This window comes from Budorcas taxicolor, chromosome 15 (genome assembly GCF_023091745.1).
Source record: "Budorcas taxicolor isolate Tak-1 chromosome 15, Takin1.1, whole genome shotgun sequence".
Lineage (NCBI taxonomy): Eukaryota > Metazoa > Chordata > Mammalia > Artiodactyla > Bovidae > Budorcas > Budorcas taxicolor.
Genome location: NC_068924.1, coordinates 80,686,258 through 80,709,551, shown reverse-complemented (window position 1 = coordinate 80,709,551; position 23,294 = coordinate 80,686,258). Strand labels below are relative to the sequence as shown.

Below are 23,294 nucleotides of genomic sequence, written 5' to 3'. Positions count from 1 at the left end.
TGGCGCTGGCAAAGGTGGGGGGCTGGGGGGCTCGGGGCGGGAGCGTCCGGCCGGCCAGTGGCGCTGGCAAAGGTGGGGGGGCTCGGGGCGGGGGGCGTCCAACTGGCCAGTGGCACCGGCAAAGGTGGGGGGCTCAGGGGCTGGGGGGCTCGGGGCGGGGGGCATCCTACCGGCCAGTGGCGCTGGCAAAGGTGGGGGGCTGGGGGGCTCGGGGCGGGAGCGTCCGGCCGGCCAGTGGCGCTGGCAAAGGTGGGGGGGCTCGGGGCGGGGGGCGTCCAACTGGCCAGTGGCACCGGCAAAGGTGGGAGGCTCAGGGGCTGGGGGGCTCGGGGCGGGGGGCATCCGACTGGCCAGTGGCGCTGGCAAAGGTGGGGGGCTCGGGGCGGGGGGCATCCGACCGGCCAGTGGCGCTGGCAAAGGTGGGGGGCTCGGGGCGGGGGGCGTCCAACTGGCCAGTGGCACCGGCAAAGGTGGGGGGCTCAGGGGCTGGGGGGCTCGGGGCGGGGGGTGTCCGACCAGCCAGTGGCACCAGCAAAGGTGGGGGGCTCGGGGGCCGGGGTCTCGGGGCGGGGGGACGTCCGACCGGCCAGTGGCGCTGGCAGAGGTGGGGGCCTTGGGGCGGGGGGTGTCCGACCGGCCAGCAGGCCTCGCGCAGTGGACAGCGGAGCCCCGGGTCCCTGGTGTTGGCGCCTCACACGAGTCGGGATTCAGCCTTCCGTGTGCCCTGCTATCCTTGTTCCCGTGTGTGTGGTGCGTGTGTAGAAGGCCTGCCTGCCAGGTTTCGATAAATGTCACAAAGTGAACGAACGCGGCTCGTCCCTCTCCCAGCAGATCAGTCCTGCTCTGGCAAGGGAGACCTGAGTGACGAAGATGACGAGAACGAGTTTTTTGACGCCCCTGAGATCATCACCGTGCCCGAGAACTTGGGCCACAAGTGAGTCAGGCTTGACTGCCCTCCCCGTGCCCAGCCGTCGAGAGGCAGGAAGTGTTTCAGTGGGAATATCCTGCTTGTTTCCCAAGGCCTGGACTCTTGGCCCTAAGTACCTGGGAGAGTGTCTGTCTTTACTGAGCAGCTTCTCCAGAGACATTTATTCCTATGCACGCTTTCCTAAGTGTCGTTTCTCGCTCACTCGTGAATAAGTTTTTGCAATGTCCTTAGCGTTCTGCTTTGTAAAGACATGGCAAGGACCACCGTCTAGTTCTGATCTTGTTCTCATCCCCATCCGTTTCCCGCCCGTGCAGACGCACCGGCAGCAACATCAGTGGAGCCAGCAGTGACATCAGCCTTGATGAGCAGGTAACTCTCACCTGGGGTGATGAGCAGGGACGGACCGAGTATGTTCCCAGGGATGTGCTTGTAAAGCACGAAGAGGAAAGAGACACCGATTTTTCTTGTTTTAGCGTGGGGGGAAGGGAGGCCTAGAAATACTGGGTTTCCTGTTCTCTGCAGGCCCCTGAATGGCTTTGTGTTTGCTCTCAGTACAAGCACCAGCTGGAGGAGACCAAGAAGGAGAAGCGGACGCGGATACCTTACAAGCCGAACTACAGCCTCAACCTGTGGAGCATCATGAAGAACTGCATCGGCAAAGAGCTTTCCAAGATCCCCATGCCGGTGAGGGTCTCACACGCCGGGGAGGGTCTCACACGCCGGGGGGGGGGGGGGTTTCCACACGCCGGGGGGGGGGGTCTCACACGCCGGGGAGGGTCTCACACGCTGGGGCCCCTCAGGCCTGGGGCGCTGCCGGGACAGCCCTGCCCTCCCGCGCGGCCGCCTGCGGCATGACCCGTGTTATCCGCACTGTCATAGACGATCGCCTAGAGCCAGAGGCTTCGATTTCAGCTAGGTTCCTGGTATGCTTCCAGATCAGCAAGAATCAGATGCGTTGTTCAGAAGCAGTGATTTATGAGCAGATTCCTAGGCCAGATGTGCTGGGGCCATGCAGAGATAAATTCAGCGTCGTTTCTGTTTTCACGAACCGTGTAGTTCAAGAGACAGGCGCGGAGACAGGTAGAGGCCATTGCTTTCTGTGACCGTCTGGTGGGCAGTGCTGCACGCACAGAGGCTTGGGGAGTGCAAAGCAGAGCCATTGATTCCAGGGAGGAAGCCGGGGCCCATCTCCGGGGGACGGTGGCGTTTGGGCTGACGTCCCTGCCTCCCATCAGGCCCACTTCCCATCTGTCCAGACTGCTTTAGAAGGGGATGGGTTTAGGATTGCAAACGTGGTCCCGTCGCGACTTCCCTGGGAATCCTTTGCTTGCTGCTCCCTGCTCTGAGTGGAGCCCAGCTCCCTCGGGCCTTGCCCTCCCCGCAGGGAAGCGGCGGCCTGTGCACAGGCAGTGTGCCCCCCGGGGGAGCCGCCTCAGGTCCGCACAGGCTCCTCGGTTTGCCCCCTGCGGCGTTGGCCCACGCTGCTCTCTGCCCGCGCTTCCCTCAGCTCCCACACGCCCTTGCCAGTCTGCTGTTACCCTGGCGGGTGCCTGTTCTCCAGGAGCCAACTACAGAGCCGTCTGTCAGCCCCCTTCACCCAGGCATCCCGTCAGGGCAAGCCGTCTCAGCCCTGTGTTCCAGCAAGTGCCCCTGTTTATTTTTGGGCAGTGGGTTTCACTTCCTCTTTCATCGCCTGAGCATTTACTGGCGGCCAAGCTGCCCGGGGCTGTATCAGTTAGGTATAGGTTCAATTTAACGAGTCCAGAATACGTTGGTTTAGACCAGGGGTCAGCAGACTGTGGCCTTGGGGCAAATCTTGCTGCCCTCTGTGCAGCTCACAAGCCAGGCATCGTTTCATATTTTTAAATGGCTAGAAAATATCAAAAAGAGGTTAATATTTTGTTATCTGAAAATTACGTACAGTTTAGATGTCTTTGTCCTGGCGGTTTTATTGGAACACAGTGAACTCGCGTTCATGCACTGATTGTCTGTGGCTGCTCTACTTCCAGAACAGCAGTGCTGAGTGGGTGTGGCAGAGGCCACATGACCCTCACAGCCCAGATATTTACAGTCTGGCCTTTCACGGAAAAAGCTGGCCTACAAATACGAGCTTCAGTCACCATCACGCTGGAGTCCAGAAGCAGGTGGTCGGTTTCTGGTTGATGCTCCTGCTGCCGTGACCAGGCGCACCCTGCCCCGTGGCCCTGCCCCGTGGCCTCGGTTCCTGGGTGCTGGAGGGCTGCTGCAGCCCTGACCCTCAGTGGGGGAGGGGAGATGGCACGCCTGCCTTTTCGGGGTGCTTCCTGCAAACTGCGTGAACCATCCCCTTCAGTCTCTCTATTTACTCTGAACTCAGTTACGTGGCCTCAGCTAGCTGGAGATCACCACTTCTGTTTTTGATGGCGTGGCTGGTATGAGAACTGGGGATTCCGCTGCCTGTGGACGAAGGGGAGAGTGGAGTGCGGGGGGCTGAAGGTTCTGCCCGCGCGCTGTCCGGAGACAGAGGCTCCCGGCCGCTTGGGGCCTACGGAGCAGTGAGTGGTTCTGCCTCCCGTGGACGGCGCTCTGCCCAGCCTGTCTTACCAGTCTTTGTACCCCTGATGCGTAGCCAGGGCCTGGCATGTATATATCGTTCAGCAACTGTGAATCTTGGAAAACAAATAGATTTGTCTGTAAGCGTGTAGAACTTTTGGTAGAAAAAGACTCCCTTCCAGACCGGAAAGGGCCGTGAGTAGGCATCGTGGAGGGAAACATAAAATAATGGGTTCACGGAGTGGGGGTGGGGTCTTGAAAAGAAGCCCTACTTTTCTGGCCCAGCGCCCTAAGGAAGTGGTAGGAAAGGGGGCTGGAAAGGCCAGTCATCGCCGTGGAAGTTCAGTTCCTGCTCAGAGGAGCGTCCGCGTCCAGGTGGCCCCCGTCCCCGTCCCTTCCTGCTGGTGCTGCCGCAGCCTGGCCCTCACCCCTCGCCTGCCTGTGCTGAGTTGCAGGAGGCCGAGCCCCCAGGCGGTTTCTTCCCGTCTGCATGCCCGGGCGCCCGGGCAAGGCCCCAGAAGGCGTCTGGAGTGGGCAGGAGGAGGGAGGCACCCCAGGGAGCTCCGCGGCTGCGTCCTTCTGGGCCGTGCTCCCGCTGGACGGGCCCAGAGGCCTCAGCTCCTGCCCGGGCCTGTGGCTCCATGCAGCAACCCCATGCGTGCCTCGACCCCTGCCGCCCTCCGGCGGCTTTCTGCTGCTGTCTGGGCTGTCTCTTGCGCTGCCCCGCTCTCCACTGACCATGTCGCTAATGCCCGCTCCCTTCCACTTCGAAGTCTCAGATTTCTCTGTCCCGCGTGAGGCCTCTGAGTGGTAAAAAAGACCAAGAGGAAAAGCCTGCCTGCTCTCGGGGACGCTGTGGGTCCTGGCACAGCTCTCGGGGGCCAGGCCGTGCGTGTGATGAGTGGTGATGGCCCGAGGATGCGCCGACCCTCCGCTGCGGGGCTGACCTGTCCGTGGCCGCCAGCGGAGCGCACCCCACCCCAGTCTCCCCAAAATGTGTGCAAGTGTCACTGCAAGTCGGCTGCAGCTCAGCCCCTGAGAGGTTTCGTCTGCGTGGTTAACAAGTGCTTACTTTTGAAAGGCCTGGAGGACTCGGGTTCTGTGCGTCCGCTCCCCCGCCCCATGTGCATTTTCCTCGTCACACGGCTCTTCTCTCCACGGGCGAGCTGGCGCTGGAGTGCGACTTGAAGCCTTTAGTTGAGGCATGGTAGATCGTCCTTCCCCACCGGGAAATCTTCACAGGGAAATGCTTGGTTCATTTCTCAGAAAAAAAAAACACGGCCCTTTTTTAAAATACATAAATGCATAGAAAAAATATAAAACTGTTAAGGATGGTTATCTTTGGGTGATGTTATTTCAAGTAGACTTTTTTTCCCTTTAAACTTTGTTTCTCCAAAGTGTCATAGTGGAAATTACAAGATATTCCGTAACTGGGAGGACAGTAAATATTAGGGTAGTATGTGACTCAGAGAGATTGGCGGGCAGGAGGTCGGATAAAAGTGAGAAAAAGACAGGAAAAGAGGTAGGACTCTAGGAAAGAAAAGTGCCATTATTGCTTGTTTCAGTAACCAGACGGCACTTTCGGTCAGCTTCATTCGGTACAAAGGGCTGTTTTTTCTTCCTTCTTCTCTTCTCTGGACTCAGCACTTGAGCTGGTTTTCAGGCTTGTTTGGCTGTGCTGCTGACTAACAGCGTTACAGGCTAACCTGGGAACCTAACCCCTTTTGATAATAGGATTCTAAACAGTAAAGTCATGATACGTTCCGAACAGTCACCTTAGAAGCTGCCTCTCTGGGAATGGGGAGAACGAAGTCTCTCCTGTTCACTCCTCTGCCCCTGGGGGGTTGTGTAGGGCCTGGCACCCCTGAATCTGTGGCATGCGTGGACACCTTCTCCCCGAGAGAGGCACACACAGACACCCGCTCGCTTCATCCTGTCGGCGAGTGTCCTCAAGTTGGCTCTGAAACTTGAAGACAGGAGCATGCAGAGCCCTCTCCTGGCCCCCAGCGTGAACACTCCTGGTCCCGAAGCGCAGCTGTGCAGCCTCAGAGGAGAGGGCAGCACCTGGCCTGACAGGGCACTGAGCCGGGTGCGGTGCCGGCCCCGTGCGGAGCGGCCGCTGGCCCCTGCCGCGTGCCCCCGTCAGGGCTGCATGCTCCTGGACTCGGCTAGCTTTCGTCTCCTCCGCAGAAGGGTGGCGTGCCCAGCCTCCGCTCTGGGTGTCCTTGTGCTCACACCCATTCCCCTTTTACTCACTCGATGCCTGTTTGATGCCAGGCGTCTGGGGCCACTGGATAGGCGGTGCTGAGCAGGAGAGGCATGGTTCCCATCTCAGCTTTCAGTTAGCAAATCAGTGCAGGTGGAGACTCCCCAGTCCCAGGCGCGAGCAGCTCACCACAGAGAATGGGCTGTTCTTCGGCTCAGAGCTTAGAGCGTCCCCACTGAGCAGAGGCTGCTTTCCCCAGGGATCTGCTTTATCTTCTGGACGTCTGCGTGTCTCCCCAACTGTGGAGAAAGAAAAGAAGAAACGGTGTGGTGTGGCTGTGCAGGCAAGGCGTTGACATCTGCTCTTTTCCTGACAGGTGAACTTTAACGAGCCCTTGTCCATGCTTCAGCGCCTCACTGAAGACCTGGAGTACCACGAGCTGCTGGACCGGGCGGCCGCGTGCGAGAGTTCTCTAGAACAGCTCTGTTATGTTGCAGCTTTCACCGTGTCCTCCTACTCCACCACTGTCTTCCGCACCAGCAAGCCGTTCAACCCACTCCTCGGGGAGACCTTTGAGCTGGACCGGTTAGAGGAGAATGGCTACCGATCCCTCTGTGAGCAGGTGAAGGAGCCTCAGGACTGTGGCACGCTTCCTGTTGTAGGAAGGAGGGGTTTGGGGGGTTGCTCCCCACCCTGGGTGTTAGCATTTGCAGGAATTCCAGATCCCGTCATCCCAGACTGCCTTCCTTTTCTTCAGGACTTCAGCCCTGGAGGCCCCAGTGTTCACCTCCTGCTGCGGGTGTGCGCCGTCCAGCAGGAATCTGGGGCGTGACTAGGCAGCCCCTAGGCAGATTCTCTCCTCCTTCCTGCCTGTTCATTTGAGCTCCCGGTCTCTTCCAGGTGAGCCACCATCCCCCTGCGGCTGCACACCATGCCGAGTCCAGAAACGGCTGGACGCTGCGGCAGGAGATCAAGATCACCAGCAAGTTTCGCGGCAAATACCTCTCCATTATGCCCCTCGGTAAGGCCGGCGCCTGGTAAGGGTTGGTGCTCCGGGAAGGAAAGCCTTTCTGGCGGAACAGAGGAGGTCACTGGTTCCAGAGCCGGGAGCCTGGAGGCCTGGTTCGGGCACTGAACCTGGGAGCCCGCTCTGCAGGTCACATAACTTCTCAGCCATGGGTGAATGAGGGCTGAGAGACTCTTTAGGGAGCCACTCAGTCACAGGTTCTTTGTCTTCTTAGCTTACGTTTAATGCATCTTTATTTGGGGGGCTTCCCTGGTGGCTCAGATGGTAAAGAAACTGCCTGCAGTACAGGGGAAGCAGGTTGGATCCTTGGGTCAAAAGGTCTCCTGGAGAAGGGAACGGCAGCCCGCTCCAGTGTTCTGACCTGGAGGATCCCGTGGACCGAGAAGTCCCTCGGGTCAGCGAGTTGGGCAGGATTGAGTGGCTAATGCTTTGACACGTCCTTTTACTTTTAAGTGCTACTTTAGGACATACATCTCAGTGTGCATTTTAAAAATTGTGTCTTTAAACTGGTGGTGTTGCCCCTCGTTCCCTAGCAGGCAGTTTCTCTCCGTAGATCAGATCTCTCCTATGACTGCAAGGTTAGGCTTCCGGGTAGCCCCTCCCCCTCCCTCCACCAGAGGGGTTAGGTATCGTTTATGTAACAGCTAAACTCCAGGTAAGGTGAAACTTTGTTTTAAAAGATCTTATTGGATTACAAGTTAATTTTGCACCAAGACCGAAAGGATCCCGCCTGGGAATAGGGATAATCCTAGTATGCCATGTAAGCATGTCTGTACTTAAGGCGAGAAGCGGCGGTTATTCAAAAAGTGTAGCAGGCTCTCAGTGCTCTTTGGAAGTTCAGCGAGAGCAGCCACGTTTGACCCTGTACGTGCTGAAGAGCATGTGCTGGTCTGCAGGAAAGGAAACCCAGAGCAGATGGAGAGACCGCACAGCCTGGAGACGGCTGACAGCAGGCCTCTTTCAGGGGCGGAGCTGCAGGGCTGGGCTGTTGCAAGACAGCTTTCTGCCTTGCTCCGCCCGCGCTCTCTCAGAAAACAGTGTAGCAGGCGCAGTGCAAACTAGACGTTAGAAACCAGTCCAAGGGCGTTGGAAGTGAAACTGCAGTGTTACCGTTATTGCTTCGTGGTTAATATGCAAGAGGCCCCAAGGTGAAAAGGAGACTAAGTGATTTCACACCTAATCTGCAAAACTGGAGTGCCAGTGGTTATGTTGCATGTGAATTTCATCCATGAAGAAGAGTTTCAGAGCACCCTGAGGCTCACTGCAGGGCTGGGTTCTATGTATTTGTTCTGAGTGGGCAAGAGCGGTAGACCTGAATTACCCGTGATCTGCTGCCCGTTTTCTCTGTAACTGGACTAATTGCAAATCCCTTAAGGGGTAAATAACTATAGGAACATGATAAAAGCTGTGAATCCGAGTTTTTAAGAGTTCTAAAAAATTCTCTGTTCCGATTCCATTCCTATGGTTTTTTAAGGATTCGCTATTTAGTGTATCTACCACATACTAGATGTAGTTCTAAGATGTTTGGGAAAATGTAAGTGAATGAAACAGAGATCTCTGCCTTTGTAGGGAAATTGAACAAAGAATTGACATAGCGACAGGAACCTGAGTACAGAGCATAAAGAGGGACTTCCAGATGTGGGCCCTGGGGATAGCTGTACTTCATGGCTTTGCATCCGTGACTTGGAAGGAGAACTGTGCAGTCTAATTTTCACATATTCAGGGATGTTCACCTCTCAGAGGGCAAATTGTTAAGCCGACAGACGTCACTGGTGAAAGAGGTACAGACAGGGTTAAAAGTGCGGCAGATAAAGTGTGAGTGTTCTTGTAAAGTAGACTGAAAAGGTTAGAATTCTTGCAATCTGGAAAAAAGAATGCTTCTAGGAAACGCAATTGATGTTTCCAAAATTATGAAGATTGTGGTAGAGGATAAAGATGCGTTTACTCATCCACTCACTTTGGAACTGAGTGGCAGCTTGCAGCCTAAAGAGGTACATTTCAATAAGACTATTCTTTCATAGCTCGGAGCTCTCAGACCTGAGGAGAGTCACGGTCTGAGACTGTGAAGGGAGCGCCGCTCAGCTTGTTGGTCTCCGTGTCGGGGGTGCTGGGCTCCACGCACCTTGAATTTGCTCCAGTGGCACTTGGGTCAAAAAATCCTCCTTTTGTATCTTATCCATTTTCCCAGTTTCTCCTTTTGCTTAGAGCGATTTATCCATCTATATTTATTATAATTGCTGACTGATTAGGTGGGGTTTACATCTGCTGTTTTTTTCTGTAGAGCTTAGGTCTTTTTTGTTCCTCTGTGCGTCCAGTAGCCCCTTCTTTGTAGTAAATAGGATTTTTCCAGTTCACCATTTAAATTCCCTGGTTATTTCTTTTACAGTGGTTTTTAAAGATATTTTTGTTGTGGTTACCCTGGGTATTAAAACCTTCTAATAACCTAGTTCAGATTAATACAGCTGAATTTCTCCAGTATAGAAAAACTTTGCCCTTGTACGGATCCATTACCTTCCCCTCCCCCTGTGCTTTTATTGTCATACAACCCATTTTTGTACATTGTAATTCCATCAACATTGTTTTATAACTGTTGCTTTACATAATTGTCTTTTAATGATGGCTCAGATGATGAAGAATCTGCCTGTAATGCGGGAGACCCAGGTGCGATCCCTGGGTTGGGAAGATCCCCTGGAGAAGGGAATGGCTACCCACTCCGGTATTCCTGCCTGGAGAATCCCATGGACAGAGGAGCCTGGCAGGCGACAGTCCATGGGGTTGCAGAGAGTGAGACACGACTGAGTGACTCAGCACTTACTGGTCTCTTAATTTCTTGAGGTAGATTTAAGTTACTGTCTCATGTGTTTTCATTTCAGCCTGAAGGACTTCCTTGAGTATTTCTTGAAGATGAGATCTGCTAATGATGAGTTCTTTCGGCGTTGTTTTTCTGGGAATGTCTTGCGTCCGCCTGTGTTTGTGAACGATGGTTTTGCTGGACGGGGCCTTCTGGGCTTGGTGCTCTTTGTCTTTCAGCCTCTCGGCTGTGTCCTGCCGTGGCCTCTGGCCCCATGGCCTCTGGCCCCGTGGCCTCTGCGGGGCCCTTGCTCACGCTGTTCCTTGCAGGCTGGACGATTCCCTTTGGCTCCTTCTAATTTGATTACAGTGGGTGTGTGTGTGGCACTCTTTGAGTTGATCCTGCTTGGCATTCAGTGAGCTTCCCGGATGTGTAGATGTGTGTTTTTCGTCAAACCTGGGGAATTTTTGGCCATTATTTCTTCAAGTGCTCCAAATGTTATCACCACTTGTGGCAGCTGTTGAGGTAAATAATTGCCACTGATTGTTTTGATACTTGCCCCAGGAAAGAAGCTTTTTGAGGTGAGCTGGTGCTGAATCAGATCCAATAAAGATCAGCCCTGTGAGTGGGACTTAACAGGGGACTGCCAGACAGGTCAGATAGTGCCAACTTTGGAGCTGGGTTCTGGGGGCTTCATGCCGCTCTGCCCTCTTCAGTGCTTGCTGGCCTGCTGGCTGCTCTTCCTGGTTATCATGATGTGAGGCTACCAGTTTCCAAGGCTTCTGCTGAGCTGGGGAGAGGGCGACAGGACAAGTTACAATGCCACACAGCTCATTTTGCTGCTGAGATTCAGCCCTTTTTCTTGAATAAATGCTTCTTGGATTACTGTAAGCCTTTGGTTAATTTCCAGAGTTAATGAAGAAGTTGATTCAGATCATTTTTGCTGTCCAGGGGCCCAGCTGAGGCACCACACTGGCAGACACCTCCAGGACCCTCACGAGTAACAGAGACACTGTCACTTGGGAAATTGCAAGGGTTTAAATGTCGGACAAAGACCAGACGAATTCTTTATTATACGACACAGGCCGGTGAACCAGTTCTGTCTGATCCTTCAGCCCTTGGTCTATCCACTACTCCTCTTTATTATTACTATTTTTTTCTATTAAGGCTCAAAGGTAGGGACTTCCCTAATGGTCCAGTGGCTAAAACTTGGCCCTCCAATGCAGTGGGTGCGGGTTCAGTCCTGGTCCGGCAGCTACGATCCCACATGCCTCGAGGCCAAAAGACCAACCTGTAAAGCAGAAGCAGTTTTGTAACAGATGCAGTAAAGACTTAAAAAAGCTAAAGGGTTATTTTTTAGAAATGCCCGTATATGGACGGGTGACTCTCTTAAAGTCACACAGCCAGTTACTCACAATGGGGCGTGTCCTCAGTGCTGACCACCAGCGTGCTCTTTCCCACAAGGCAGGTTTTTTCATGTTGGGATAGATTTGACCTGCTCTTGTTAATTCTGCTGCTAGTATGGCAGGCATAGTTAGTGAAGACTGGGGTTTTTGCTTTCATTTTTATTTCTGCTGTTGCAGAATACTGTTTCTCAGTTCAGCGGTATCAGTTGTTAGTGTTCATCATCCTTAATTATATTTTATTCATATTTAACAAATTTAAAAATCAAGTGAAAAATTCAATACTTCCAACATTTGTAAAGATTGTAAGTCCTTTCTGATGTACTGTTTTCTTTTTAAAAGTAAGAAGTATTGATAGAATAAAATCAGTCCTTCATTATTTCCAGCCAGCACGTGCTGTTTTTCTAGCGTTTGGCTTAATGTGTGCCGCGCTTTGCTTCTAGGTAGCATCCACTGTATTTTCCATGCAACGGGGCACCACTACACGTGGAAGAAAGTGACCACAACAGTGCACAACATCATCGTGGGCAAACTGTGGATCGACCAGGTGAGCAAAGGGCCTCTGAGCGCTTCTGCAGCCCAGAAGTGCCCTCCTGTCCATCTCTGCGGGGCTCAGGACGCGGGACCTGGACCCAGACTGCCGCTCCTGCTCTCTGTGTTACTGAAGGGACTCCTCTCCGGCAGTAACCACGCTCCCAACTGCCGACTTTCTGTCCCACAGATTACCCTCTGTAAATGACCAGGGTACCGCATTCATCCGGTGACTGCTGCCCTAGGACTGTGTTGGGTGCCAGGAAGGCTCCAAGAAAGTGATAAGCACAGCTCCCACCCTCCGTCGTTTGATTGCGCATCAGACGTTTATTGCCGGGAGGGATGCGGGGTCCTTGGGGTACCAAGTCAGTGGGGCATTTTCCCTCAAGAGTTATTTTATCATTGGAGACTTATGACAGATACGTGTAGGATGAAAAGTACTTGACAAAATGACCCTCATAAGAGGTATACTAAGATAGTATCTAATTAATTATCAATTTGCTCTTAAGACAATGGTTGCAGTAAATTTAGGAAAAAAGGGGATATTGTCTGAGCAGTGGGAGAGGCTTCATAGTAGGTGTGGGAATGAAACTGAGTCTTCAAGAGTGGATCGGGGTTCACAAGATAGAAGGGAGGAGAGAATGAGACAAATAAGGTACAGAGAGGCCCACCACGTGTAGTCTTGGAACTGAGCAGAACCCTTTGATTTAAGCGCAGAGGTCATGAAGACTGCGAGTGGAGGATTGGCTTGGGAAGGTAAATTATTATGTGAACATCAGTGTGTGTGCTGGAGGCCGAATTATGCCACCTCACGTGGTGCACAATTTAAAGAGAAAGGCCATTTGGCCTTGATTGCAACCAGGAATACCAAGATGAGAAAAGCATTTCACAGCATCTCAAGAATGACTGAGACCTGAGTCTCCAGTGTACGAGCTCTCAGCGTAAGACTGAAAAGAAAGGAGTCACGCGGCGGGGGGCTTAGCGTGTGTCCAGGTCATTCGGTCCTGATGAGACAACCCACGGTTCTGCTCTTTTCATAGTCTGGTGAAATCGACATTGTGAATCACAAGACGGGAGACAAGTGCAATCTTAAGTTTGTTCCTTACAGCTACTTCTCTCGGGACGTAGCAAGAAAGGTAAGAGAAGTTGGAATTAAAGTGTTTTTCACCGAGTGTATGTCCTGCAGAAAGTCTGTTCCTTTGGAGCTGGCAGAGACGGATGTGTGTGTGTGCAAAAGACAGGAGTGGTAAAGGAGAACCTCAGCAAGAGACAGCAAGTTAGAAAGTGAAAGTCAAGAGCAGTGAGAGGTTAGAGTTGGCCCAGTGGTGAGGGTGCTTTCATTGCTGGGCCCAGGTTCGATCCCTGGTCGGGGAACTAAGATCCTGCAAACTGAGCGAATGTGGCAAACAAAGAAACAGAAAGAACTGTGAGAGCCTGAAAACGGGAAACGCTGCAGCAGGGCCAAGGGAAGGACCACAGGGAGCAGGCACGGGGGTGCGACCCCTGTGAAGTCAGGCGAGGCTTCCGTTACCCCCGCAGCGGAGTTGTGCCGGGAGTTGTGTTGGGTGAGTGAAGAGGTCCGTCTGTGGTCTCTCTGATTTCTGGGGAGGAGAACACAGCATAATACCCAGTATGGTCAGGCCCTTCTCCTGCATACGTCATATGGCAAAAACCGCCGTGCCACAGAGTGCAACGACGCCCCATTCACGACGCTGTTCCTGTGAGCCGTTGAGGCACACGCTCGCGGAGTAAGTGAGCGGCTCCCCGGAGTCTGCAGCAGGGTGCCAGCCGATATGACCCAGGGGCGCGGCCTCTGTGCCGCCCTCCTGAGCCTGCTCTCCACCCCTAGGTGACGGGGGAGGTGACCGATGCGTCGGGGAGAGTTCACTTCGCGCTGCTGGGCACGTGGGATGAGAAAATGGACTGCTTCAAAGTGCAGCCGGTCCCCGGGGAGAACGGGGGTGATGCCCGGCAGCGCGGCCACGATGCGGAGGAGAGCAGGGTGCTGCTCTGGAAGCGGAACCCTTTACCGTGAGTATCTCGCCGGCCCCTCCCCTGCCCTCCTGCTTCAGTCTGCGCGGACCAGCGCCAGTGTGGACGCCTGCAGAGGACCCCAGGCGGCCCTGTGGGGTGGGGTTGTCACCTGCTTTGTCCCAGGAGAGTTCAAACGACTCAGACCACACCTGCCAAAAAATAATTTGGTGTCTCCTAAAGGTCCTTCGGTGGAGAAGGAAATGGCAACTCACTCCAGTGTTTTCTTGCCTGGGAAATCCCATGGATAGAGGAGCCTAGCAGGCTGCAGTCCATGGGGTCGCAGAGTCAAACAGGACTTGGCGACTGAACACGCACACACCCAGAGGTCCTTCGAATTTTGATTGAGAAGAATATTTTTTTTGTAATTTAGAGCAAAACTGTTCAGAAGTGGCCGAGAGAGAAAGATGCCTACCCGCTGTGGCCTAAAGGCTTATGGCAATATGGTGGTCCCTGAGATAAGGCCCAGGACGTTGGGAGTAATTAAGGTGGAGGCCGCCATCATTTGATATGTTCAGTCCTTCAGTTCATCAGTCGCTCAGTCGTGTCCGACTCTTTGTGACCCCATGAATCGCAGCACGCCAGGCCTCCCTGTCCATCACCAACTCCCGGAGTTCACTCAGACTCGCGTCCATCGAGTCAGTGATGCCATCCAGCCAGCTCATCCTCTGTCGTCCCCTTCTCCTCCTGCCCCCAATCCCTCCCAGCATCAGAGTCTTTTCCAGTGAGTCAACTCTTCTCATGAGGTGGCCAAAGTACTGGAGTTTCAGCTTCAGCATCATTCCTTCCAAAGAACACCCAGGGCTGATCTCCTTCCGAATGGACTGGTTGGATCTCCTTGCAGTCCAAGGGACTCTCAAGAGTCTTCTCCAACACCACAGTTCCAAAGCATCAATTCTTCGGCGCTCAGCCTTCTTCACAGTCCAACTCCCACATCCATACATGACCACAGGAAAAACCATAGCCTTGACTAGACGGACCTTAGTCGGCAAAGTAATGTCTCTACTTTTGAATATGCTGTCTAGGTTGGTCATAACTTTCCTTCCAAGGAGTAAGCGAGGACGTTGGGAATAATTAAGGTGGAGGCTGCCATCGTTTGATATGTTCAGTCCTTAGTGATGGCCAAGGTTACCCCAGAACATGGTAGAAAAGAGCAAAAGGAACCAAGTTTGAGGTTTTATTTAGTAGAGTGTTTCAGTCTTCCTAATTCCGACTGAGCATAACCCACACCTGGGAAACCATCCAGCTGGGGGACCCCGGGAGGAGAGGGGGGACGTGCCTTGGGAGGGCCGGGGGTGGCCCCGCCGGGTCTCTTAATTAGGCGCCCTTACAGGCTCTGTGGACACCTGGGGCTGTATCTCTGGGGCTAGCTCAGCTGTGCTCTGGCTCCCGGGGCTCTGGGCTCTGGCGTTGCCCGCCCCTCCCTGACCCCTGCCCTGCAGGAAGAACGCGGAGAACATGTACTACTTCTCCGAGCTGGCTCTGACCCTCAACGCCTGGGAGGCCGGCACCGCGCCCACCGACAGCCGGCTGCGGCCCGACCAGAGGCTGATGGAGAACGGGCGCTGGGACGAAGCGAACGCGGAAAAGCAGCGCCTGGAGGAGAAGCAGCGGCTTGCGAGGAAGAAGCGCGAGGCCGAGGCCATGAGGGCCACGGAGGACGGTAAGGGCGCCCCGTCGCGTGTCCGCGCCCCGACTGAGGGAGGCGCCCGCGGCCCTGATCCCGCCTCCCCGCCTCCTGCCCTACAGGCGCGGCCCACGACCCCTACAAGGCGCTGTGGTTCGAGCGCAGGAAGGACCCGGTGACCCGGGAGCTGACGCACATCTACCGGGGCGGCTACTGGGAGTGCAAGGAGCGGCAGGACTGGGACTCGTGCCCCGACATCTTCTGAAGGAGCCGCCGAGGAGGAGGAGCCCGCGGACTGCTGCGGTGCTGCCGCCGAGCTCGTCTGTCTTAACCAATCACTTGTTGCGAATCAGTCACCAGAAGCAGACGCCGTTGGTGGTGATTGGCTGGTTGCCTTAGCTGATTGACCCTGAAATCAACATTCTGGACCCTGCGTGCGTGTCGGGGAGGGGGCCCCCACTCGCGCCACCGAGATGCTGGCCCTCAGCCCCCGGAGCAGCCACTCAGCCAGGCCCGCGGAGCACGCTGCGGGGCGCCCGGCGCTGTGCAGCGGGAGCTGATCCTAGAGGTTCCCTCGAAAAAGAATCACGCTCAGACTTGGCGACGGAGCGTGGTGAGCGCCCTGGTGGAGCCGAGGCGTGGCCCAGGAGACTCCTGGGGTTGCACGGGGCGCCCGCGAGGGGCTCGTCTGCAGGACCGGGACGCGCAGAGGCCGTGCTTGGAAGGAAGTGTCTTCGCTCGTTGGCACAGCCCGCTGCTGTTCTCCGCCTTCCCTGACGGCCGCCCGGCCTCTCAGGCGGCGCAGGAGGGTCGCCTTTTCCTCACGGGGCAGGGGTGGGGGGGTGCTTTACGGACTCCCTCAGGCAGAGAGCTTCGGAGAACCCGGAGCACAAGGCCGCGTGGACACGGCTGGCCGCCGCGCTCTCCCGCGCCCTCACCCCACCGTCCCCGCCGCCTTCTCTGCGATCCTGGCTGCTCTCTCGCTCTGTGGGCGCGCGCTCTCTCCCTCCAATCTCTCTGTCTCCGGGCACAGTACCCGCTCAGGTTTGTGCCCCGAGGGACAAAGCATTACCTGCCCCGTTCTGACAGACTTCAGAATCCGAGAGAAGGCGTTTATCCCGAGTGAGTTTTCACCATCTCTCAGAGCCCACGGACTGAAGCCACTTTTGGAATAATGTGTTAATACCTGTATATTATATATATGTAGAGAAAAGGCCGAATTTTCTGTTTGATTTCCCTCCCTCCCGTTAAGAATCTTGCTCTCTGATCTCACTTGTCTCCCCGGAACTCTCGGACACACTCGTGCGGATGGGAGCCCCCCTTGGGCGGGCCCGTCGGCGGTCACCCGGCAGGGTCTGTGTCCGCGGGTCGCATCCTGGGCGCCCACTGCCGTCTCGGCTCCGCTCTCCTCACCCGCCTCTGCAGGACGAAACCCTGCCCCTTGCCCAGCGTCCTGTCCTCCTCCTCCGGGGGGAGAGTGGGCAGAGGGGCAGGAGGGGCGTTTCCCGCTGCCGCCCGCCTCTGTCCGCGCGCCGCGCGGCGTAGCTGGTCCTCGCTGGGAACTGGGGCCGGGTAAGAGGCACGCCTGTTGGGCCCCGGTCTCCTCCTTTTTCTGTCCCGCGTTTCGTTTCAGTTGTTTTCGTTCAGAAATCTGACCCCGTGCCGCCCACCCACCCTTGGTTGAGGATCGCAAATCGAGGTGCCTTCCTTGTCTGCTCTTCCTTGGTGTTCTGTTAGTGTTCCGTAACTGCCGAGCCTCAGCCAGCGTGGGTCCCTGGGGGAATCATTCCAGGGGAAGCCGGGCCCGCAGGGACGCTGCCTCCGGGGACTCGCTTCCCAGCACGAGCGAGGGGTTACGGCGCCCTGCCGCCTCCAGGGAGGCCCACGGAAGCAGCGACCCGCTCCTGGGGTGGGTGCTTCGGCTGGCGGGACCCCCCGGAGACCGAACTCCTGCTCTGTCCGCCCACCCCTGCCTCCTCTATCTGCACTACGTTTCCAGCCTGATCCTCAGAGTCCTGCTCAAGGAAGAAGCTTCGAGTCCTTCAGGTGAAATAAAGTCACACGGACGCAAAACAAAACTATATATATTTTCAGGTTTTTTTTTTTTTTGCCTTATTGTTTTTTTTTTCCAAGAAAACTACTAAATTAAATAATTTTTAAAAAGTCAGATTGTTTGTCTGATTCACTTCTACTGAGTAGGAGGCGGCTGGAAGAGGTGAACTGGCCCCATGGTGATTTGTTTTCTGGGAGTCAGGGACCTTGATCTTCGTGGGAAACGGTGAAAAACTGGGCATGGGCTTCCAGATGTTTGAATTTAACTTCACCCACCTGTATAAATTCTCAGGGTCTTAGCTGATCCACACAGGGATTCACATTCTGTGTTTTGAAGTATAAGCAACTGAGAGGTGATTGGAAGACCTTGGAAAGACGTCAGGACACGGAAAATGATAGTTTAGTTTTTCTCTGCAAAGTTCAAAGAGGGGAGAAGGTGGGCAAAGCAGTGGAAGGGGCTTGGAGACCTTGGAGGAGGGCAATGCTGATTCCTGGCCTGGGGGAGCGGTCCCTGTCCCCTGAGTCTGTGTCTCTGTGTCCAGGGTCCTGAGACTGGAGCGCTCAATGTTGCCTGACTTCCCCTTAAACAATGTTTAAGACATTCATGATGGTTGTCACGCTGACTATGAAGAAAGACGCCCAGAAAATAAACTAATTTACTCAAGGTCACGTAGTTGATTGGTTAGTCACACCACTGGAATTCCAAGCTGGGTTTGTTTAACCCTGGAGTTTGCGACCTCTGCAACCTTGTGTTCTGTGAGACACTGGGCTGGGAGGCAGCGGGTAGCTAAGTCATTTCCTCCTCCTGGGCTATACATTGTGAAGAAATGGGTACCTCTCTTTCCAGAAGCTTTTAATGTGGATGATACTGTGTGAGGAGTCCTACCTGAAGGAAGGAGCATTCTCGGAGTCTGTCCTCCTGACGCCTTCACTGCTCAAGGCTCTCTGCCCACAAAATCAGTTACATTGTCAGGGTTAATTTTTTCGAGCCTGGTTCTTGGGAAGGCCACTGATCTGGTACCAGTCATTTGCCCGATTCCCATTATGGGCTGGGTGTGAAGTATCAGCAGTGGCTTTTTCTGGCAGCTACAGCATGGTAGTAGACCCCTGACATTTGTGAGAGCTGCATCCTGAAATCTTGAACAGCAGGTGATGTGTAATTTCCGCCAATAGGGACACTCGAATGTACCCAAAACATTTCAACATCCTTTATTTTTTTAACTTACTATTTTGTGTTGGGGTAAAGCTGATGAACAATGTCGTGATAGTTTCAGGTGAAGAGCGGAGGGACTCAGCCATGCATATACGTGTGTCCATTCTGCCCGTGTCAAATCCCCTCCCATCCAGGCTGCCACATAATATTCAACAGAGTTAGTTCCATGTGCTGTACAATAGTCCTGTTGGTTATCCATTTTAAATAAAATACAGCAGTGTGTGCATGTCCATCCCAAACTCCCCGACTGGCCCTCCCTGCACTGTGACCCTCACAACCGTAAGTTCATTTTCTAAGTCTGTGAGTCTCTGCTTTGTGAGCTCATTTGTGTCCTTTCTGTTTAGATTCCACATGTAAGGGATGTCGGGCTATTTCTCCTTTTCTTTCTTTCTTCTCTCAGGGTGAGGCTGTCTAGCTCCACTCCATCTTTTCAACGTCCTTCAGTCCTTCAAGGGGCTGCTGTGACATGATGGGCTGGGACAGAGACCCCTGGAGTCTACCTTCCTCATGATTCAGTTATGTATGACCTAGCAAAGTGACACATTATTGCATCCGTCAGGGAACTCTGCCCAGTCACTCAGTCCTGTCCAGCTCTCTGTGACCCCACGGACACCTCCGACCATGGGATTATCCCAGGCAAGCATACTGGAGTGGGTTGCCATTTCCTTCTCCACAGGGACCTCTGAAGTCCCACAAAAACATTAAACCTCTACATTTCAAGGATCTGCTCTACTTTCAGCGGGACAAATGAAAATCAACTTATAGTCCTAAAAGGAAGTGTAGAAAAATCACTAGAACGTATTCACTATAAGGTATATATCTTGTGAAGCTCTTAACATTGTTATAAAAACTTGAGAGTTTGTTTCTAAAGGTTTATAAAGCTTTTGCCCAGTCATATGCCCTGCCCTGTGGGAAGCATTCCCGAAGCCGTCCATGGTTTTCCATTCCAAAGTTCATAAAATAAACGGTGGTTACATTCACCTCAGGCTGTCCTCCCTACTGTCTTTTCAGGTAAAGTGCTCCTCTTGGGGTTCAGCTTGATTCCGCAGGGGACGCTAACAAGCTGATCAGATGCAGTTTCCTTAAAGGTGAAAACTAGAGACCGCAGATTCTTCTATAAATAGCCTTGTGGAAGTCACACCTGAGTTTGATCAGGTAATTTTAGAAGTTAGTAAAGAACCAGATGTTTGGGCTTCCCTGTTGGCTCAGACAGTACAGAATCTGCCTGCAGGGCAGGAGACACCGGTTTAATCCCTGGGTCGGGAAATCCCCTGGAGAAGGGAATGGCAACCTACTCCAGCATTCTTGCCTGGAAAATTCCATGGACAGAGGAACCTGGCAGGCTACAGTCCATGGGTCGCAAAGAGTCAGGCACAATTGAGTGACTAACACATTCCAAAAAACCAGTAGGCCCTGAGATAGATATGGCTAAGTATGTCTTCATTCATTCATTAAACATGGACTTCCAACTTGTTACATAATATACATTAGGGATAACAAGCTCAGATAAATGGACAATTACAATCTAGGTTGACAAATGGCACTGTAGAGAGGCAACTCGCCTATAGGGAGTGGGGGCGGGGCGGGGGGGGGGCTGATAAAGACGTTCACGGAAGCCTTCCACAACCAGGAGAGTGTCTCTGCGTTGAGAGTTGCAAGTTAGAAGAAGAGCAAAGTATAAAATGCTGCATGGACCAAAAATTCAGGACCAAAATGAAGGAAAGCATCCTGAGTTTGGATGGCTATATGAATGGCTGGAGTTTAGGGTCAAGGAGAGGACACTGATTCGGTGATGGAGAGAGGTGAATCACAAGTCATGGAAGTCTTTATATACTTTAGTGTTCAAAGAAGTCTTGGTTTTGTTTTCAGTGAGGGAGCCAAAGAGAGATCTGTAAGCAGGATCCTGAGTCCCAGTGTGGAAATGAGTGATAGGTACTCAATCAATCAAGAGGCTGGAGAAATTGTGAGAATGAGAGGTGCAGGAATTCCGCTAATATTGAACAGGAATGAATAGCACTTGAGCATGACTATTGGTGGAGAGCAGAGGGAAGGAGGAAGGAATCTGTATTTTTCCGTTTCTGGAAACTTGGATGGAAGGTGGTAGCAAGCTAAACAAGTCTAGGGGGAAAAACGGGCTCACTTTGGGCATTCTGAGTTGGAGGAGCCTGTGGAGAGCTTAAGGAAGCAATTTAAAACATGGGCCCAGATTCACTTTGCTGTGCACCAGAAGAGAACACAACACTGTAAATCAACTATATCCCAATAAAAATTAAAGTCATCGGACCAAATGTAATGGCTACATTTTTGCAAAAACTGAATGAGATGCTGAGAGGCTGCACATTGAAATCACCTGGAAGTTAGAAAAATATATAATTCTGAGCCCCATCTGCAGAGATTATTATTCAGTTAGAGCTTGGGCTACTGCAATTATATACACATATACAATATATGAATGCGAAGGGTCAAAAATTATGAAATGGGAGAAGGTGGGATAAATCAGCATATTAGGGGATATTATTAAACTACAGATTGCTTCTCAGGGTTTGAGAGAGGTCTGAGTCAATTCCACTTTTTGATGATGTCTTTATGTTTCAAAATTTTTAAATGCCAAGATGAGATTACAAAAATTGAGGTTTTGTTGTTCAGTTACTAAATCATGTCTGACTCTTTCCGACCCGATGGACTGCAGCACACTAGGCCTCCCTGTCCATCACTGTCTCCCAGGAGTTTGCTCAAACTCATGTCCATTGAGTCACTGATGTTATCTAACCATCTCATCCTCTGCACCCCCTTGTCCTTCTGCCCTCAGTCTTTCCCAGCCTCAGGGTCTTTTCCAAACAGTTGGCTCTTTGCATCAAGTGGCCAAAGTATTGGAGTTTCAGCTTCAGTATCAGTCCTTCCAGTGAAAATTCAGGGTTGATTTCCTTTAAGATAGACCGATTTGATCTCCTAGCAGTCCAACGAACTCTCGAGAGTCTTCTCCAGCACCATAATTAGAAAGCATCAATTCTTCGGTGCTCAGCTCTCTTTATGGCCCAACTCTCATATCCATACATGACTACTGGAAAAACCATAGTTTGACTACAAGGACCTTTGTTGGCAAAGTGATGTCTCTGCTTTTTAGTACTGTCTAGGTTTGTCATAAGTTTTCTTCCAAGGAGCAAGCAACTTCTAATTTCATGGCTGGAATCACCATCTGCAGTGATTTTGGAGCCCAAGAAAATAAAATCTGTCACTGTTTTCACTTTTACCCCATTTATTTGTCGTGAAGTGATGGGACCAGATGCCATGATCTTAGTTTTTTGAAGACTGAGTTTTAAGCCAGTTTTTTCACTCTCAGCAAGAGGCTCTTTAGTTCCTCTTCATTTTCCGCCATAAAGGTGGAATCATCTGTATATCTGAGGTGGTTATTTCTCCTGGCAGTCTTGATTTCAGCTTGTGATTCATCCAGCCCCTCATTTCACACGACGTACTATTCATATAAGTTTAAATAAGCAGGGTGACAATATACAGCCTCAACAAAATTGAGGTACACTTTAAATATTTAGATTTAGCAAATCAATGCTTTTTAACATAGAGATACCATGATATTAAAAAGTAGAGACATTACTTTGCCAACAAAGGTCCGTCTAGTCAAGGCTATGGTTTTTCCAGTGGTCATGTACAGATGCGAGAGTTGGACTGTGAAGAAAGCTGAGCACCAAAGAATTGATGCTTTTGAACTGTGGTGTTGGAGAAGAGTCTTGAGAGTCCCTTGGGCTGCAAGGAGATCCAACCAGTCCACTCTAAAGGAGATCAGTCCTGGGATTTCTTTGGAAGGACTGATGTTAAAGCTGAAACTCCAATACTTTGGCCACCTCATGTGAAGAGTTGACTCATTGGAAAAGACTCTGATGCTGGGAGGGATTGGGGGCAGGAGGAGAAGGGGACGACAGAGGATGAGATGGCTGGATGGCATCACCGACTCAAAGGACGAGAGTCTGAGTGAACTCCGGGAGATGGTGATGGACAGGGAGGCCTGGCCTGCTGCGATTCATGGGGTCGCAGAGTCGGACACGACTGAGCGACTGAACTGAACTGAACCCTGACCTTATGTATAATACTTCATTGGGAAGCAATACGGAAAATTTACATTGGAAATCTTTACAAATGGCCTTCCTATCTGTTCTCTTCCATACATGTCTTGAGACCACTTTGACAATATCTGAAAAATTCCAAATGTTCATATCTTTTGGCTTTGTGAAATCTGCCTTCTCAACAAGAAAAACAAATACAAAAGGATAGTCATTACAGTATTGTTTTTAATAATGAAAACTGAGGGAAAAATAAAGATGTCCATCATTAGTAATCTGATTAAGTATATTGTGTTATAGCCACACAACCAATATGGTGTAAGCATTAAAAAGAATGAAATAGATCTACATAGCTAACATGAAAAAAAGTCCATGATTTATTTTTACATGAGAAAAACAAATAGCAAGGTAGTTAGAAAAAGAGAAAAGTAAAATTATTACTTTTAGCTTATAAATAGAGGCCTTGCCTACCTCCTGCTAAAGGTATATCCAAATCCTTCTTTTGCTACAGTGGAGCAGATATTTAATTACAGATGCGAGAAGGCCACTTTCTGGAAGTCGCCGAAATAGCTCAGTTGGGAGAGCATTAGACTGAAGATCTAAAGGTCCCTGGTTCAATCCCGGGTTTCGGCAGTGGTTTTAGGGTTAGGGTTAGGGTCCCTGGTTCAATCCCGGGTTTCGGCAGTGGTTTTAGGCGTCACCACCAACAGATATCCCATGAATACCCTCTATGGTTTGTATCCTTACCGACGGGGGACCTCATTTGCCCTTGGATGGACAGGAAGCACTGGTCCTTGAAACTTTGCTTTTAAGCTGGTCAATATCAAGTCAGTGTCCCCTTCCCTGCCCTTAAGTCTGTGAGGAACCAGCTCTCCCCATG

General features: G+C 52.3%; 1 protein-coding gene and 1 non-coding gene across 3 annotated transcripts in view; both read left to right on the top strand.

Annotated features, from left to right (window-relative positions):
• OSBP (oxysterol binding protein) overlaps positions 1–15,491 on the top strand; it is a 28,384-nt gene extending 12,893 nt beyond the window's left edge. The window contains exons 5-14 of one of the 2 annotated variants that reach the window (XM_052653331.1): positions 832–934; positions 1,243–1,297; positions 1,481–1,612; positions 6,043–6,288; positions 6,567–6,687; positions 11,331–11,434; positions 12,459–12,554; positions 13,268–13,449; positions 14,892–15,112; positions 15,199–15,491. In XM_052653331.1, the coding sequence (XP_052509291.1) occupies positions 832–934; positions 1,243–1,297; positions 1,481–1,612; positions 6,043–6,288; positions 6,567–6,687; positions 11,331–11,434; positions 12,459–12,554; positions 13,268–13,449; positions 14,892–15,112; positions 15,199–15,341 (1,403 nt within the window). In that variant the 3' untranslated portion in view covers positions 15,342–15,491. Of the gene's footprint in view, positions 1–828; positions 935–1,242; positions 1,298–1,480; positions 1,613–6,042; positions 6,289–6,566; positions 6,688–11,330; positions 11,435–12,458; positions 12,555–13,267; positions 13,450–14,891; positions 15,113–15,198 lie in introns of both variants that reach the window. The other variant, XM_052653330.1, reaches the window with a different exon arrangement.
• Positions 15,492–22,974: 7,483 nt separating this feature from the next.
• On the top strand, positions 22,975–23,047 carry TRNAF-GAA (transfer RNA phenylalanine (anticodon GAA)). The gene has a single exon. It is a non-coding gene; the product is annotated as a tRNA-Phe (tRNA).
• Positions 23,048–23,294: the final 247 nt, after the last annotated feature.